Genomic DNA, 20,038 nt, shown 5'->3' with positions numbered 1-20,038 from the left:
TCAGTTGAGACAGCAACAATAATCATCATTTGAAAATGAATGCATATTGACAATTTTTATATAACCTCCCAAAATAAATGAATCATGTCTATTGTAATACTACATTGAGGCATCTTAATAATGGTATGGAAAGAGGGTTACAGAATAAAGAATAAAGGACCAAAAATATTAACAATAGAGAAATCGGGACCCAAAAAATAAAGAAAAGAAAGCAAAGATGTGCAAAAATATATAAATGGCAAAAATATAAAGACCCCTGTCCTGACCCTCTGAAAAAGGATACAAAAAAGGCATAATTTTCATATGAAAATGAGGATAAAGTACTTTTAGCAAGTGATTAGTAACGTGTGACAATTGTTGCTTTTGCACAATACTCATAGTCGAGTTTTTTTTATATATATTATTTTATTATAATATGATAGTATTAATCATCCTGGAAATATATTAGCTACTTGCCACTGGACATAAAGCAAACATGATTAATCAATCTTGCCACTGGAAAAGAAGCAAGCAGTATTTACCCAAACAACCGTAATTTTGTAAGTCAACTGCTCTTTCTGAACTTTTTATTTCATTGCTTTGTATTCTATGTGATGTTTGTTATCAGAATGGTTTAGATAAAAAAAAGTTTAGGATTTGGTAATCTGTGTTTTATCCCAACCCTTGTCAAAATATAAAATTTCATGTGTGGTTGTATGCATAATATCACAGAAATTTATGAAATATATTGGCAGAATTCAACCAATAGCTATGATTGCCATAGCTTGTTCCTAGCTTTATGTAGTAGTGAGCACACATTGATCCTGCTTCCCAAACGGTGAGCCGTCTGTTAACATTTCAGTGCCTATTCAAGTTATTGATCATACAACTGATAGCTGGAATATACAGTTTTTATTGTGTGTTATAAATGTAGAAATTTTGTCAACATAGAAGAATGGAGATATATGTGTGTGCAATGCATTGTTCATTACGTTTGACTCTGTTTTTGTTTGTATGTATATTTTCTTCCAATGACTCTGGTGCATGACAGTCAAATATTGTTAGAGATTTCCGTTATCCTGGGTTTTTTTTATTGGCTCTTTCATAGTGTCTGATTTAAAAATAATAGAGCATATCTTAACCATGATGTTTGATATATATATGAAATTAAGGTATGATTGCCAATGAGACAACTATCCAATATTAAGGTGGTACCTAACACTACAGGGAGATAACTCTGTAAAGTCAGCTAAACGTTTTAATTACGTTGTGTTGTAAAAGGAATATTAAGCTTCTCAATGATCAAATTGGTCTTTGTCAAACTGCTATATAACCAGTGTTATTTTTATATTTTTGTTAAAGGGTTAAGGTAAATACTTTGACAAAATTTTATGAAAATTAAACGAGCCAAATTAATTTTAGTGAAAGTGTTGGGTACCACCTTAATTGAATCTGATTGATTGATTGATTGATTGTTAGTGATTAATACAAACTTCAGCACCAATAGCTTCATCATGGCTGCCAGTTTTTATTGGTTGAGGAAGCTAACCTTAAGTGCCCTCAGAGAAACAATTAACCTTCATCAGGAAAACTGGCAACCATATTCAATCAAGATTGGAATCATATGCACCTGTCACTTGCAGGGGTTCCACATTCACACCCTAAGTGTTGACAAGCAAGTGATACATTTACTATAGGTTAACTACTTAGACCATTCAGCCAAGGAGGCCCCAAGCATTGCATGAAAAGCACTGAATGATTTTTTTAATAAATTTTTTATTTGAAATATCAATGTTAAATAACAATTAATCGCATCTTTCCACTTAACAATAGACTATTTGCCAATTCCCATTATTGACCCTGTAATTAGAGATCCCTAAAAAAGTTGTCTCCCTTATGAGGGACATTAATTTTAATTGACAATGGAGAGCTAGCAGAAAGAGCAAATCTATCTGTGCTTAATGTGAGTAATTTAAAAGCTATCAACTACTACAAAATTTTTAAGAAAAACTGGGAATTTGAGGAATATTTTAATATTTTGAACTTTAAAGATGCCATTATTCTTTGTCGATTTCTAACGACCAATAACAAATTGCCGATTGAAACAGGAAGGTGGCAAAATGTACTGAGAGAAAACCGTGTTTGCCATCTATGTAAAAATCGACAAATTGGTGACGAATATCACTATATATTGGAATGTACTTTTTTTTTATCAAAAACGTACAGAGTATTTCTCCTCCTATTTTGTACAACGACATTATACATTTAAATTTTCAGAACTAATGTCAAGTACACGAAAACCAGTCCTGAAGAAACTTTGTTTACTTATAAAAAATATTAATACTTGTGTTTGTCCTCCTGGCTAGTGACTTTTGTAACCTCTCTCCTTGTTTTGTATATATTGTAAATAGTTATTGTTGTTATCTCTGTACTGATGTAATGCATTGGCTTTATGAGAATAAAGATATAATAAAAAAATAACATTAATTTGTTGTTTAACTAAATACTATTGACTTCAGAAATTATTTTTTGTGAAAAATTAGTTAAACCGCCGATACATCACTTTCAATTCATCCTGCTTTGCATTGGCTATATAAAGCCAATTTTGTCCGGTATGGAACCAGTCTACGATTGACAAAGGGAAGTAATTAGCTTAAAAAGTGTGTAATAACAAAATCAAGTCGGTAATTGGCAAATTGACTATTAACAAACATAATTATAAAAGTAAAAAAATAATATAAAACTTCATTCGATCTTTTTCATACATATCAAAATTAACAAATATCACAATTATATTTTACCACATTTCCATTGCTGCACATGTTTTTTAAGTTTCTTTTAAAAAAAAAAATTTCAGACAAGTTTCCTATACATTTACAAAAATGTTACAATAAAAATGCAATATACAATAATTGATAAATTGAACATTTTAACAAATATCAACTAATTTTAAATACTGAGACAGAGAAAAAAAGATGAATACAACAAAAATCAAGGGGAGATAATCTAATATAATACCTCAGTCCTGTAGTTTGTCTTTTTGTTTAGGAACAAGTTTCAATGAAATTCCTTTTTGCCCCAAGAACATTATTTTTTTGCAGAAGACTAAAGCTTACACTGCTACAACAAAACAATTTCAAATTTAATATACAGTAAAGGATACTGTAAATTTTGAAACTTTTGCAATGTTTTTATTACTTGGAATAACGCAAAAGAGTAATGTTATAAAAAATAATAACTTAACTTTTGAAATCTTTAAAGGATTATTTATATGCAGTATGGCCTGAAATTGTTATAATTGAACAGCAATTTCTGTCAATTGATCAACAATAGTGATTAAATGTACAGAATATTTTGAATTTACAGTAATTAATTATCACTCTAAATAATACACATAAATTATTCTTATAAAATCCTACATGTATATAAAAATAACTCTATTAACTCTTTCTTGTAAATTTCATAAATATTTTCTTAAAGTTACAAAATATTTTCTAGCTATTGTCAAGGGGAATTAATTTAGGATTCCTTTAAAACATGTAATTACAACACTAGCTTGCACATATATACCTAGTATGTGGTTTGATTGCTAAAAAAATAAATGAATAATGTTTTAATCTAAAAAATACAATTAAATATCATTAAAATAAATTTTATTTATTGCAATAAGAAAATGATAATGCTTTAATTTTGAATATAAACTCCTATATAACCAAACTATAATCTATGGTTGTAAAAGGTATTAAAATTATTAATGCTTAAAAAATATACAATTATATATCACAATAATTTAATTTTTGATTGGAATAAGAAAATAAATAATGCTATTATTTAAAACAGAACCCAAATAACTAAATCTTATTCTTGAATATATATACACATGTGTGTTATTAATATAATGGTCTAAGCTCGGTCCATAAACATTTAACAGAAGTCTAAATATGAAAAATTACCTGAATAAAGCCAAAAAACACTTATTTCTTCTTTCTATTTAATTAAAGACTCAACTTCTGGCAAGCTCTCACAGTGAAAGTTCAAAAAAGAACAAACATATCTCAAAATACCCTTTGGAATATGTAATATCACTTATTTTGCATTTAAGGATGTACTTAGGTGAGGTTTTGGAATTTGTGTCAAATGTTCGGACTCCTTGGCGTTTTCCCATACAATACAATGTAAAATATTTTGCCCCATATAAACACCCATTTATTTTTTCATATAAGACTTAATAGCTCATGAAAGGTCATTTAACAAAATTTTAGAAGATTCTTGATTTTCTTTCTTTTGTTTTGAGACCCAAATAATACCCAATGCAAATATAAGGTAAAAGTCCGAGTCAGTCTTTTCCCGCCATATTTAAAATCTCAAATATCTCGAAAAGGAGGTCCATGACCTATCAATATTTTTTAGCTTTTCTTTATCCTCAATTGGTGCTCTACCAGTTAATAGGATCAATTTTAATTTCTTAATTTCATAATTGTTACCTAACCTCACCTAAGTACATCCTTAAAAATAAAAAAAAGTCTTGTATCATTCAGCTCTATAATAATACTTTTGATATGATAATAATTAGATATTACTCTATTTCCACATTTTTCATTTTTTCATCCCTCCATTGCAATGCCTCTTACAGTTACATTAAAATTAACTATTGACTAGAAAATGTCATTGTGACCTGAATGTGGTAGATTTTGATATGATAATAATTAGATATGACTCCTTTTGTTCATCTTTTCATCGTCCAGTTACTGCTGACTAGAAAATGTCATGGTCACTGGAATGTGGTCAGTAAGTGTTGCTAGTCTAGTAACAAAGCTGAAATTCTGTACAGCCTGAAAAAGAGACACTTTATATATTATACACTATATTGTGTTGATCTGACCAGCAAAGGTGACAACTCTTCATAAATAAATGTTTGATTCTTATCATATAAAAATAAGAAGATATGGTATGATTTCCAATAAGACAAATCTCCACCCCGAGACCAACTGACATAAAAATTAACACATAAAGGTCACCTTACAGCCTTCATTAATGAGAAAAACCCATACCATATAGTCAGCTAAAAAGGGCCCAAAATGACAAATGTAAAACAAATCAAAAGGAGAAAACTAATGGCCTACTTTATGCTTAAAACAGTAACAGAAAAACAAATATGATAAACAGCAACAAATGAAATGTTCATTATATGTACATAATTCAACCCTATCTACCAATATATATTAATTTCATCCTTCATCACATTTATTTAAACTGCAATAGATTTGTCCCTTTGCTAACATGCATTAAATACCCAACAAACCTACAAACCACTGTATATTATCATGATTATGTTGTCTAAACCCAAATATTTTCATAGATTTAAAACCCTTTGTATGAAGCACATAAGTAAGAACCTTATTTATAACAGGTAGAATACACCTGGCATTTGAAGAAAAAAACTCAATGTTTCTCACATTTTCAACGTTATCTGACCATAGACAATAGTCATAACCCTGTCATTTCCCGATTAAAATCTATGATTAGATTTATAGCATAGAATAATGCAATTTTTTATTTTACCACAAAATCATTAACAGAACTGCATAAACTACCTGTTAGACAATTACTTGTTGTTTACTGCATGATAGAGAAATATAAGTCAGTTATCTACCCTAAATAAAGTTACTTAGGGAAATATTATAAATTATCTCCCTTTAGCCTTAAATCATGTAAAATTATAAAAACAGATTTGAACAGATATCACATGTATATTGTCTCTTATTTTTCAGTAAAAGTCTTAGGCATATCCTTTAATCAAAAACAGCATCTTACTAATGGGGTATCTTTTCTGTAAAGAATATAATCAATTCTCCTTTTACCAGACACACCCAACAGTTTAGTTTTAACATCCTCGTCTTCCAAAGGTTTGGTCTTACAGATTTCTCTCATTGTGCCATCCTTTATATTACCATCTACTACATATCTATGTCGTAGAATAGGGTCCTCTAAAGCTTCTTTAAGACCTTCTGGAGTGGAAATTTGTTTCTCCCAAAGACACATTTGCCTCATCTCTGTACCTGTGTCAATACAAATAATAAACATTCAAACTAAAGTGAGTGAGCAGAAACCAATTTCGAATGGGTGTTAGGACATACATGGGTAAAGCCGTTCGGCAGGGGCATAATAAGAAAAATGTAAATATGTTTTTTTGTTCATCATGCTTATGTGCATGCATGTGTGTGTTGGTGTATAGGGAGCTATGTGCCTGTCAATTCTATAAAGTAGAATACAGCTCAAACACACAAAAAGCACTGGATAAGTCTGCTTTTAAAACTTATGATGTTGGTTTGGGTCTATCATTCTTCTAGGATATAGTGAAAAATCATATCATGTTAGACTACAATATCTGTCATACCTACTGTCCAATCTTGATCTTGTCCTGGACTGATACGACACACATCTTCATACATATCAAACAACTTATGTCTTGTACAAGGCTCATCAACTGAATGAAAAGTTATGAAATAAAAATCATAATATTATGGTCCGAGTACACAGTTATCGTCCTTTGATTTTCGTTGTCCACGAATATAGTCCTTAGTGTGGACAGTGTGTTACTTGCCAATTTTTGTTATACCCCTTCCAAATTTATTTCTTCATGTTTTATGCCTCATATAGCAAGTTGGGGGGTGAAATGACACTGTAAAAAAAGTTGGGTCATAAATATTAATGTAAAGTAGTGATTAGGTCCAGCTGAAAAAGGTCAAAAATTAGCACTTCGGAAGCTGTCAAAAGATTTCAAGACCCCCTTAACATAAGATTGTCCATATTTTGAGTTAGAGCTGATGAAGTTTTCTATAATTTTGATATAATTTGTCCCAAAAGTAGTACAACACACTGTAAAAATATTATTGAGAAAGCGCAGGTGGGATTTTTTTAATTTTCATTTATTGTCTAAAAGAAATGCATTACGAAATAACTGTGTACTCGGACCTAAGAGGTGAAATCAGAAAATATAGAATCTGTACTTTGGCAACTTCCCTGAATGATTTGATGGTGCCAATTCGTCAAATAGCATAAAACTAAAGGATTTAAACTTTTATTTGATAGAATTTCTGCAAAAATGACCAATTTTGGCATTATATGGTCAAAATAAGCATTTCATAGCTCTTTCAATTTTGATGCATAAGTGGCATTCTGACTTTCTATCTGACATGTTTTCATGTGTCAATTTTTGTGTTTCTATGCTTTAATCCAGTTTTATTACTCATTTGTGAACTCTGAATCTACAGAAAAGAAGATTATCTCAGAAAATATGAGCAAAATGTGTTGTATAAATGACCCTCGTGTAACGCCCTGTTTGGATCAAGTTAAATGTGAGGAGCATGGCACATAAAAGTTGAAGTCCATAATAAATACCTCACTAAATATGTATAAAAAGCACTTAACAATGTCTTTTGTACCTGTTTCATTTCACATAATATCTTTCTTTACTTCTGTAGGATAGCATGTGGTTCAAATATAAGCCTGTTGAGACTAAAATTGCATGCAAGTTTTTCACTAAAAAGTGAAAAATCTTTGTATCAGACCATACTGTCTGCTAAAAAAGTTGAATGTAAGAGCCTTTTTGTGCTCAGATTTATTGTATCATGTCACCTGAGTATAGAAATGATAGAAAAGACACACATTTTTATTTCCTACAGGTTTAATATGCATTTTTAAATGTAAATATGTGCTACGGCCTAAATTGACCCTAAATTAATTTTAGTCTTACTTGACCTAAGACCCTTTTAAACTAATATGATATGTTATTTGTAAGTTTTCTTTCCATTTAAAGTACATTAAATACATATGTAAGGATTATTTATAATCAAAAAGCTTCACAAATTTAAAATTGCTGGAAAATATTACATCTTCATGTAAGGCCCCCTTCATTGGAAAACCTCCATTTTTAGGCACAGGCTCATATAAATTTGACTTTTGAAAAATTATGCTAAGTCTGATATAACAAATGAGTACTCTATTGCTTTAAATACATGATATATTATATATTAAGGCATTTTAAAAGTATTTTTTTGCAATATTTAAATTTTAAAAGCCCCAAATGTTGATAGTTGAAATTTCTCAATTTTAACGTCTAAATTTAACACGCAAAGTTGAATATAGAATTAATCATATTGTCTATAATATATATCCTATTGCAATGACACTTTGTAAGCAGTCTTGTAATATATTAAGCTTTAGTCATACCAAGTTTTATTAAGATTGGTCAACTTTTTCTATCCTAATGATGAATTTTCACATAAAAAAATTGTCTGCCCTGAATCAACAAAGAAAGAAGAGGGCACATCCCAATATATCATTTTTATTATTATTTATTGCCATAGGAGGCATTGGTTCCTCAGCTCTTTATTTCTTTATTTCTTTTTTATTATTTCAAAGAATTTTTTTTCTTTAGTAGATTTTGATAGGCTCTATTCACACATTTGTTTGGATTCTTTCATCTGAAGATTTGTTTGTTACTTCAAACTTATCTAATTTATTGCACTCCCTTTTTGAAGAACGAAAGAAAATTATAGAAAATATTGTTGTTTGAAAAAAAAATAGAAGAAAAATATATACTAGATATATATATAGGAAATAAAATTGATCAGGAGTTGTCTCCCATAGACCTAGAACTATAAAGATTTATGTGATTTCTCCAGGTCACAGTGGCACCCATAACAACTATGTTTTGTCAATAACTTGGTTTATATCAGGTTAATTAGTGTAAATGTGTTATTCATGTGGTTTTTTTACTTTAATCATTCTAATCATTTTCTGTGCTTTATTTTGTAATTCATTTGATTGTATAGCTCAAATTTTGGGCACCATGATTGGTTAATAAAATTATCTATCTATCTATCTACCTTCTTAAACTTTTGGAAATTTAAAGCTTGACATGTCTGAAAGACACCTGTCTACAGTCTATCTTGAATCATGTTGACTTCTAATCTTTCTTCCTTTTCGTCATTTATGTTCTATTTTTAAATACAACTGTAAAACTTTACATACCGGTACTTGGAAATATGAATTTGTCTTTTAAAGACATTTTTCTTTGTGGAAATGTGTGCTGTTAGGATGATTTTGATGTTCCCAACATATATATTTTTTAAATATAGAAAGAAATATCTAAAAACTGTAATGACATACTTGGAGAAATATTGTCAAAATTGAAATCACCACATAACACATCAAATACAACAATGTCTTCTGATTTGACAGATTCCTCGCGGAACTTTTTGGTCCACGACAATATCTCATCTAGTTGTTTTTGTATTATGTCTTCCATTCCTATAAATATAATAATAAAATATTTAAGAATATTTTAAATTCAAGATTTTGGGATGTTAATATATTATGCTAAGTTGTGGTGTTGGATGATAGGTTTTTGCAAATTAAAACATGCATTTTATATATAGATACATGTAGTATTATGTGTATGTTACATTTCCTGAAATTAAAATAATTAATCTCACATTTTTGTTCATTGTTCAACATTATCATCCATTTAATATTATAATCATCAGAAATTTTTGCATTTATTATGGAGATTTCACAAATATAGACAAAATTGCGAGTTTAATTATTGCAATTACAAAATAATCTGCATAGAGTTCTACGTTTCAGTTATCAAAATGAGAGGTTTTATTTTTGCGATACTCACCCATTCGCATCATTAGCGAAAATACTCCCAATAATTTCTTAATTTATAGTAATCTTTAATTGAATAATGAATATTTCAAACTTTAATTTCCTCAATGCTTAAACATTGCCTCCTTATGATTAACCAAATTTAGTGATACAAGTATTTTTTTCAATCCCTAAAAGTCAAATAATTTCTCGAATTCAAAACATATTATACAAACATTTTTAACTGGTTTGCTAAATTCTTTTTAACCAAGAGATTAAAGTTTTATCACGAGAAATAGACAATGAAATCTGGATCTCCTGTAGTTGGTGATCGCAATACTGGTATACCAGTATTGGCCACAATACTGGTATAAAAATTTTGTAATATATTGTAACTTTAAAAAAAACCAAAACAATACTGGTACATTACTGATATAACAGTATTGTAGTTGTATTGTTAACTATACTTTAAGGTGTATTTTAAGCAAAATTAGTCTTTAGTCTTTAGAAGTGTCAACTTGACACTATAATCTCTCTGTAATTTCGATCACCCTGGTAATTTTATGTCGCTATTGTATAAAACTCATTAGTACATTTGTATTTATGATGTGGCATTGCAGAGAAAAATAAATAAATGAATAAATAAATAAATAAATAATTAAATAATTAATTAATTAACCAAAAAAAACAAAACCCCCAAAAAAAATGAATAAATAATTAACCCTTATAAAACCTTAACTATCTATTTTGTGAACCTTCCAGTATTTTTAATAAAGACCCCTAACAAATGTTGAATATCTTCTATGTGATGTTTGTAATTATCATTTTCTGTTGTTGCTAATAATACTTCTGATTCAAGTGTTAGTTTTGATGTTATGAAGTAGAGTGCAGAGCGGAGTTTTTCTCTAGCCTCCTCTGCACATGTGTTAAGGAAGTGTGCAAGGTCTTTAACTTCAAAGACTGGCCATTTAGGCTTGTAACATTAGACAATTTTATTTGGAAAATACAAGACAAATTTTGGTTGTCCATGAAATAAAACTTTTATGAGTAAAAAAGAAAGCAAAAAAAGACAGACATTCAAACACCCTATAAGAACAATGAAGTCAAGAGAAATTAAATAAAATGAAAACAATTATTAAGTATAACTTGAATGATTCAGTGTATAACTGTCCTCTAGTGTTGATGTAGTGAGTAATAGTGAGTAGGAATGTTTAAAAGACTGGGATAATCTATAGTTAGTACAAGTAAAATAGATAAAAATTACTATTTAAAAAGGGAGATAATTTACCATTCAAATCTAAATAAAGTGACTTGTATACAAATGGTCTATATATAAGCATTGTCAGTTCCCTTAATCTTGGTAGAAGGTTAAATAATTTTATTTTATTAAATGTGTTTCTTATGTTTATTGTCTGATGTGTCAGTGTTGACCTCTTCTATACACATATTTAAGTATTTTTAAAAACTTAGCAATTACAAATATACCTTGATAAGCCTGCAAATGTGTAGTGAAAATGTATCCAACTTCATCATGATGTTCAGTGCTGGAAAGCAGTACCTGAAGATAATAATGTTTATCAATAAGTACCTAAAGAAAATCTAGAGTTATCTCCCTTAAAATGTCAACATTGTTAATTGTTATTCAAATTGTAAAAAGTAACCTTAGGCTAACTAAAGAGACAAAAATTATTAAAAAACTCAGCACTTAAGTTCTTTTTCTAGCTAAGTGTACTACAGCTATATGTCTTTGCTGCAACATAGGTGTTCTGTGCAGCAATTTTTTGACATGTGGAGCTAAAATTTCAAGATTTTGAGGGCAACACTAGTTCTAACAGGTTTCATTTTCAAAGTATTCTTGTACTTGATTTTGGTCTTCTTTGAATATTAAATTTATTCAATGTGTACAAGTGTTTTTAAGGGATTATCTTGTCCAAATAATGAAAAAAAGTAATATGCATTTTTTTAAAAACCAACTCATTTAAAAAAACCAATGAAAATTGTTACTCACAAATATCATGAATATAGATAAGTGATTATGTTCACAGTATATAAGTATACAAACCTTTGTCATTAGCAACCCCTTCGAACTGTAGAGACACTGTGAGAAGCTGTCAGTATAAGGATGAAAATCAGCATCTAGAATTTCATATTTACTAGCTAGCATTAAACCACTATTTAACATAAACCTATTTGTTAAAAGATTTGTTTTTCCTACATCATACAGTATCCATGGAAACACTTTATGAAGTTCACTCATCAGTTTGTGACTGTAATCCCTATCCCAAGTTTCCTGAAGGCACAAGAAGTCAAGTTTTGGAAAATGAGTCAAAATATTATGACCTGGTTCCACTACTGTTCTCTCTGACTGTGAGATACCAGAATTTTTCCTTGAAACAGGTGAAAATGACTGAATGGAATTCATTGAATTTTGAAAGAAAAATTGATCTATAACAATTCTCTCTCCTATCTTCCATGATCTGTGATCAGTGTTCGGTAAATTGTTTATTCTAGATAAAAGCTCGGGTAAAAGGCACAAGTTAGCTGAGCTTACGGTAAAAGTTTTACTCAAACCCTTACTCAGTAATGAATTTCTCCTACCATCTGGATGAAGTCTACCGACAGATATACTTGCTCTTCTTTCGTTGATAGATGGAGGATGAAATGATTTCTCCACAGATAAAACATATGGTCTACGGAATAAATGTAATAAACAGCGTAAAATAACTCCAAAAATAGCTGGAATTCCAAATACCGATAAAAACAGTACAATTAATGGTGGGTATACAATTTTCTTTATTATTATCTCCAAATCCCAATGATCTTCTTTCGTAGAGATGAGGAATGGTGAGGTCAACTGGTTCACTGTCCAAACAACAGGGTATAAGGCAACTTCACTGGTGTAGAACAGGTACTGTAAGAGGGAGATTGGGAAGGCTGTTTTATACAACATTTTGCCCACAGGCCTGCCTAGGATTCATAAACCTACAATCATGAAAATAGTTAGCATATGATAAAGATTTTAAACATATCTCTTTTATAACTAAGTCTGATTGCAACTGTTTATAAGCTCAATTTGTATCTACTTACATTTATTTCAACTACTGTAAGGTACTGAGATAATTTTTTTCCTTGCTTCATGGAACTAAGAAATGAGCCACTGGTATGGACATAACGTCAACAAATGTATGAGGGTCTGGATGGGGGGGGGGGGGGGGGGTCTGTTATTCTGTAAACATTTAATTTTCACCCCTTTTTTCTCTAATTTTCAAAAAAATAACCCCTTTTTTCTCTAATCTTCATTTTTTTTGCCCGTTATTCTCTAATCTTCATTTTTTAAGGGCATTATTCTTTAATCATTTAACCTCATCCAAACCCTCATGTATATGTTTGGAATAATTCTGTTGTAATCGTCATGAATTGCGCATTATATATATACTTTAGTCTAGATAATAAGTATCATGATCATGACATACATTGTACTTTTTGATATTGAATTTTTACAAACTTTCAATAAGGCATAAATAGTCGGGGGTATTACTTAGACAAGTGATTTCAAAATCACTTCCTTGAGTGATCTTGGCTGTGAAATATTTAAAATTTCCACACACACTTTTTAAAATCACTGAAACAAGTTATTTGAGAAGTTAAAATGTAATCACTTCAATATAACATTTTTTGGATATTTTTCCCACAAGCTTGGTTTTTTTAATGGTAAAAAGACCAGAATTCCATTGAAAAAAATTCTAATATTGTTAACCTTTGTCTGAAAGTAAGAGCAGTTAATGAATATTTGATTACAGAACAATTCCCAAGGGCACTTTTGAAAAGCTTTAGCACACTAACTTACTGCCCAAGGGCACTGGTGAAATTGATATCCAAAGGGAAAGGAATAATTGATTTATGTAGGAAAATTATAGAAAAATTTGTGAAAATATGGAAAATCAATGAAATCAGCATTTGAAAATCAAAGGAAACACCAAAATCACTTAAAAAGGTGATAACTGAATTTAAAAATTCACTGAAATAGGTGATAATGAAATCACTTGTTTAAGTAGCACCCCTGACTAATAAAACAAGTCAAAGCAAAAATTATTTACTGCTAGACTTCAGGGAATCATAATTATTTGAACTAAGTATGATCTAAAAAAAGATCTGGGGTCAATAACATACCAAAGCAATTTTTACAAATTACAATTATATCAATTTTAAAGTGTAATCAATTAAAATTATTATGTCTTCATAATTAATTACATTACAATTACATTGTCTACTAATAAATTACATTACAACATGAATATTTCAATAACTTTTGGAATTAAATCATTTACTTAACTAACATGAGACTTTTTTTTTTACTTTTTTTTTTTTTTTTTTTTTTTTAAATTGAATGGATTTGATTGCACTGTAAGTGCCTCACATCCAAATTATTGTATTTCAATCCTTATTTTTATCAATACCATGTGAGTGTTTTATGTTGACTTTATTCTGTTTAATTTTTTTCATAACCTTATCATAAGTTTCCTCTAGTTGGTGCATCATTTGCATCAATCAGACATAGTTGTTGTTTGTTTATGTGTTACATAATTGTTTTTCGTTCATTTTTTTACATAAATAAGGCCGTTAGTTTTCTCGTTTGAATTGTTTTACATTGTCTTATTTGGGCCTTTTATAGCTGACTATGCGGTATGGGCTTTGCTCATTGTTGAAGGCATACGGTGACCTATAGTTGTTAATGTCTGTGTCATTTTGGTCTTTTGTGGTTGTTGTCTCATTGGCAATCATACCACATCTTCTTTTTTTTATATAGACATGCATGATAATCATGATAATCATGATAATGAAGATCCATTTCTTATCTGTCATGTACATAATATATGTATTCATGATTTATTTTTAAATTATTTTTCTGTTCAGGAGAGATGCATAAATAATAACTGCACACACAATATAAAAACATAATCATACTGCAGATTCATTTTGTGGCATTAAGCATGTAAAGGAAAAGTTGTGACTTGAACCATGAATATTTGATTTCATTATTTTATCACAGGCTGCAACCCAATTGAAGATTTATACTTTGTTTAAGATGTGAAGTTGTGGTTCACCTTTACCAAATACACAATAAGTTAATTGTATCCCGTTAATAATAATGAATTCACAGAAGTTGAAACAATCTTAGACCCTAAATTCAGTGCTGTCAAGTCTTGCACATTTTGTGTAAGGCTGAGATACGCACACATTTCATGCTTATTTAGGGGCATTTTCTTTTCATCTATTGTTTTTTTTTCTAAATCTTTACAATTTGTGCCAAATCTGATGCATTTGCTTCATTAAAAACTTGATTGCTCAGTAAATTTTAAATTTAACTTAGAATTACTCCCCCCCCCCTTTTTCCTTCCTTCTTGTTTTTTTCCGTTGACAAACATTTCTAATATTCATGCAATCATCTAGTATATTAACCCAACGATGAACTTTAGTTACACGTTCTTGATTAACCGATTTATGATTGAATTCAATTTTTATCTAACATGTCTATCATGTCTATCAAAATCAGAAGAAAATGCATTTACTATTTTCACAACTCTTCACCTGTTATTGCATCAGTACAACTGTGGACAGACAGTTGTTCCTCGTTAACGATATCAAACATTAAACTGTCCCCCATCAGCTATGTTGAACAGAAATCCATACAACCAAACTCCAACAAAGAAAAGTTCAAAGTCAAGCAAAACAAAAGTGAAAGTAGAGGATAGTGCTAAATTGAGTATTCAATGTCTGCAATAAAATATCAACATACAGAAGTATACCAACATATTTCGAAATAAAACCAGACTATATTTTCAAATTAATTTTATTTTTCTGCAGACTATGTTATGTTAAGGACAGAATCTTTAATTATCATAATATTTATTTTACATCGACCGAAATCGTAATCTCTGTTTTTTTCTACTTTCGTTTTGATGAGGGTATTGAAGCAGGTAACCACATTTTGGATTTTTTTCTTGTACATTCTCATTTTCTTATTTGTATTCCTTCAATTGTCTGTATGTATTCTAGTTTATTAAAGGGTCACTGAGTATATATGTGCTGTAACTTACACTATACTTACACTCAAACGAGCCGTGTTAAATATGATGTAAACATTTTTTATTGTGTGTCATGTCCTGTTTTTTACCCTGAAAACTACAACGGTTAGGATCGGTTAGCATATCCTGACAACAGAGTTAAAGCTGAGTTAAATTGATTGTAAGTTGTTAAACTTCTGATTTTATATTGGATCTTAATGAAAATACACATTTTATTACCATGATTACATTTAAAAGAGGATATATATATATATATATAGGCACTGGCTAGGTTACATGGAAATGTAACAATAATGGAATAATTATTGTTACATTGGAGACTAATTTCCGGAATACAGGGTGGGGTACGGATCTGATTAACTACGAATGTAACAATAATATTTGTGTCTGCGGTTACATTGAGTTATTGTTACATTACTGCACTTCAAAGTACGGTAGATTTATTAAACTTAAACTAAACCTTCTCTAGTTTTGTTGCTTATTTTTTTCGCCAATTAAGAACAACTATGAAAAAATGAATGTTGGCAACTGTTAACATTAATTGCATTCAAAATGACTTTTAAGTTTTTAAGTTTTATTAGGTTTTTCAGCTATGCTAAGTTGGATATTGAAATCGGAGCGAGGTGAACATAAAATCATGTAATAACCCACAATAGTCATTCGATAATGCAGAATGGAATTGTACAGTATGCAATACTATGGAACGCCATCACTGCCTTATAAGAAGAAACTACTATGACATGATGCAAATGTTGCTTACATGATGTGAATTCTCCTTTATATGATGTGAATTCTTCTTTACATGATGTGAATTCTACTTAACATGATTTGAATTCTTCATTACATGATGTGAAATCTTCTTTACATGATGTAAAATCTTCTTTACATGATGTGAAAACTTCATTATAAGATGTGGTTTCTTCTTTACATGATGTGAAAACTTCATTACATGATGTGGTTTCCTCTTTACATGATGTGAAAACTTCATTAAGTGATGTGGTTGTTTCATTACCTAATCTGAAAGTTTTATTACATGATGCGAAAATTTCTTTACAATATGTTAAAAAATCTTTATGTCTTATTTCTATTACATTATGCCAAAATATATACATCGTAATGTCAAATGGATATTACGAGGTAAGAAACACATATGACGTTATGTGAACACTTCATTATGTCAAAACATCTTTATAAGAACACGGGACCTCTCGGACGTTATTATGCATGGCATTTATAACTTAAATTCCTTTAAATGGGTATACGATAAATGTATTGAGCTAAAAATATAGGTCATAGTTCTGCTAGATTTTATATAGAAATCAAATGACCTTTCTTTTTTTTTTATGAAATTCTATATCAAAATTCATTGTGGCTTGATAACTGAATATTGATTTAGGGTAATGGTATGTTCTACATATTTTATTAATATGCTATTGGAAATCATATATTAATGGCTTATTGTGGTATTTAAGGAAATACTTAGGTGAGGTTTTGGAAATATGTGTCAGATTTTCAGACTCCTTGGATTTTTTCCAAAGCTATAGGGTAAAATATTTTGCCCCATAACACCGATTTTTATTTTCATAATTGAAAACTTCAATAGCTAATTTTGAGGTCCAATTAATACCAATGTAAATGTAAGGTAAAAGTCCAAGTCAGCCTTTTCCCGCCATTTTTTAAAACTGAAATATCTCAAAAAGGAGCTCTATGACCTATCAATATTTTTTTTAGCCTATTTTGTTCCTTAGCTGATGCTCTTTCGACTTATAGTATCAATTTTAATTTCTGGATTTTTTAAAATCTCAACTAAGTACATCCTTAAATGCATTTAAAGGGAGCTGTATATCAAATTTCTGTAAATTATGAGTGATGCTATACATTTAGAGCTTATATAAGCATGGCCGTGTCATATTTAAAATTTTCTTTTTTTAAAAGTATAAGTCATTTTTTTGATATATTTACATAGATTTAGGAACCTAATTCAAATGAATTTTATATGAAAATAGTACTTTTTAGAGGCAATGTTGGCAAACCCCTTCCAAAAAATATCGAAAATACTTCTCCTATATCATGTATATCCAGAAGCTATACGGTACATGTACAGTTGTCTCACTTACGTTACTTTGTTACATATCTCACTTTCAAATTAATTAATCTATTAATTTATCTCAACTTAAAAAAATAAATCCATAAAAAATGGCTAAGAAGTGATACACAAACGTAAAAAGTGTGGACAAAGACCAGCATGGGTAGTATCCAGCATTCTGAGAGTATTGCATGGCAATACATAATCCCCTACCAGTTAAAATTCATTATTCTCAAACAGAAAATTTGAAATTGATGTGTAAATTGTAATGTTAAAAGTATAGATACCAAATATCAAATCAATATAACGTTGGTTAGACAAGCATGACCGACTAAAACATGTGCAGAACATTGATTAATTGTGTGATTTTTCTTCAATTTGGTCTAAGGATCATATGAATTTGCAAAATATCATCAAATCAAAACTAAATTTAAACTTGATCTGTAACTTGTAATGGTAAAACTATAAACCAAATTTCAAATCTAAATCTGTAAGTTAATGACAAAAAAATAGCGGAAAATTTATTTCTTGCATGATTTTTTTAAGTTCGAAGACCATAACTTTGCAAAAAATCATCAGACCGGAACACAATTCGCACTTGATCTGTAACTTGTAATGGTTTTACTATATGCCAAATTTTAAGTCAATATCTTTAAAAAGCAAAATGTGAAAACCAATTATCTGAATGAATTTTCTAAGTCCAAGGGCCATAACTCTGCAAAAAATCCTCAAACCGGAACAAAACTAGAACTTGATCTGTAACTTGTCATGGTTATATTGTATATAATACTAAATATCAAATCAATATCTTCAAGCATGGCCAACAACAGTGCCATATCTCTTGCACGTAAAAAACATCCTTGTAAATTTCGAAAACGAGTTGGCTAATGCCGCTACAAGGCATTCATTCATTTTTTCCGTTTACTATTACACAATGGAATGTACTACCTCCAAAGGTAGTACTTTCTCAGACCTTAAATATTTTTAGAGAACAGTTGACACCTACTGTTCTCTACAATATAGAACAGTAAACCTAGTAGTTATGTAAATAGTTTTAACCACATGTCATGTTAGTATTTGTTTATTTTTGGCACTATTCTTTTGTAAATATTTATTTATTATTATCCTACGCATGCGCAGCAATTAGAAATCATCAAAAATCTGATGGATAACTGGATACCACAAGAAGAAGAAGTAAGAAGAAGCACTCGCATTCGCAAAGTGGAAAGGGTTTATATAAGTTGCAAAATTTGTTTCCAAATCCACTATAAATAAATATGTTTAAAACTAAAAAATGCGGAAGGCCAATTTTCCGGACGGACATTCTGACAGACGGACAAAGTGCAAACCTAAAGTCCCCTTCAACTTCGTTGGTAAGGAACTCATAAGAATTTGTATATAATACTGAGTTTCCTAAAATATAAACCTTATAATAGTGTAATAGATGTGCCTAGTTAATTCCCCTTAATTTTGGATAGATTAATTATTTGTTGATTAAATGTTTATTTTAAGTTTAATTTGATTTAACTCCATAGTGAGATAAAAGTAAGGATTGTTAATTTAACTGTTTTAGTATTTAACTTTTGATGTTTCTGTAATGTTTTATGAATGTTGATTTATTCAATTTGTCTTCAGTACCTTTTCTGTTAAAGTTATCCAGTTTAATGACAATATAAGGATTTTAATTGTTTTTCAGTCGGAGTCGGCCTTGTACTGGCCTCCAAATACTCGCCGGACTGTATCAGTCCACTTGAGTTTAGAGTTAGTCACCACTTCGGTGCAGTTCGCTAGAGTTAGTCACCTCTTCTTGGTGCAATTTTACTACTTAAAACACAACGCGAAGCCAATTTACTTTACTAAAGACTAACTCTGGGAACACTTTTTACATTTGAAATTACTCTATTTTTGATCTTCATTTAAGAAAGTTTTTTGACTCTCGTTTGTCCGCAATTATTGTACATTTGTGAATAAACATAGTTTCATTTGATTAATTGTGTGTTGTTCAACCATAATCTGACATCAGGTGTCCCGATGGTCGAATAGGGACACAATAATGGCAACTACCCGTCCCGGGAGGTGTCGTCACCAACCTCCTCCGTTACAATAGCACTACCATAAAAATACACCACCAAGAACGTTTCTATAAAGTTTTGAACCCTTGAATGGCATACATTAACTACAATTAAATCCTATATATCCTTAACAAGCCTATGGACTGTGCAACAAAACGTTT

At 29.9% G+C, this 20,038-nt stretch overlaps 1 protein-coding gene across 3 annotated transcripts; it reads right to left on the bottom strand.

Moving 5' to 3' along the window:
• Nucleotides 1–1,735: 1,735 nt before the first annotated feature.
• LOC143079900 (sphingomyelin phosphodiesterase 5-like) lies at nucleotides 1,736–15,363 on the bottom strand. 3 transcript variants are annotated; one of them, XM_076255527.1, is made up of 7 exons: nucleotides 15,204–15,363; nucleotides 11,696–12,615; nucleotides 11,119–11,191; nucleotides 9,154–9,294; nucleotides 6,377–6,466; nucleotides 5,794–6,038; nucleotides 1,736–4,811 (listed from the first exon to the last, which is right to left on the bottom strand). In XM_076255527.1, exons 2-7 carry the CDS (start codon nucleotides 12,581–12,583, stop codon nucleotides 4,725–4,727), a joined length of 1,524 nt encoding a protein of 507 aa, XP_076111642.1. In that variant the 5' UTR covers nucleotides 12,584–12,615; nucleotides 15,204–15,363; the 3' UTR covers nucleotides 1,736–4,724. The 3 variants fall into 3 exon arrangements, with proteins under 3 accessions (XP_076111642.1, XP_076111641.1, XP_076111643.1); XM_076255526.1 differs by having other exon boundaries at nucleotides 15,223–15,363; XM_076255528.1 differs by lacking the exon at nucleotides 15,204–15,363 and adding an exon at nucleotides 12,721–12,742.
• Between the last annotated feature and the right edge of the window lie 4,675 nt (nucleotides 15,364–20,038).

This window comes from Mytilus galloprovincialis, chromosome 6 (genome assembly GCF_965363235.1).
Source record: "Mytilus galloprovincialis chromosome 6, xbMytGall1.hap1.1, whole genome shotgun sequence".
Classification (NCBI taxonomy): domain Eukaryota; kingdom Metazoa; phylum Mollusca; class Bivalvia; order Mytilida; family Mytilidae; genus Mytilus; species Mytilus galloprovincialis.
This window is presented reverse-complemented; position numbering and strand designations above follow the sequence as displayed.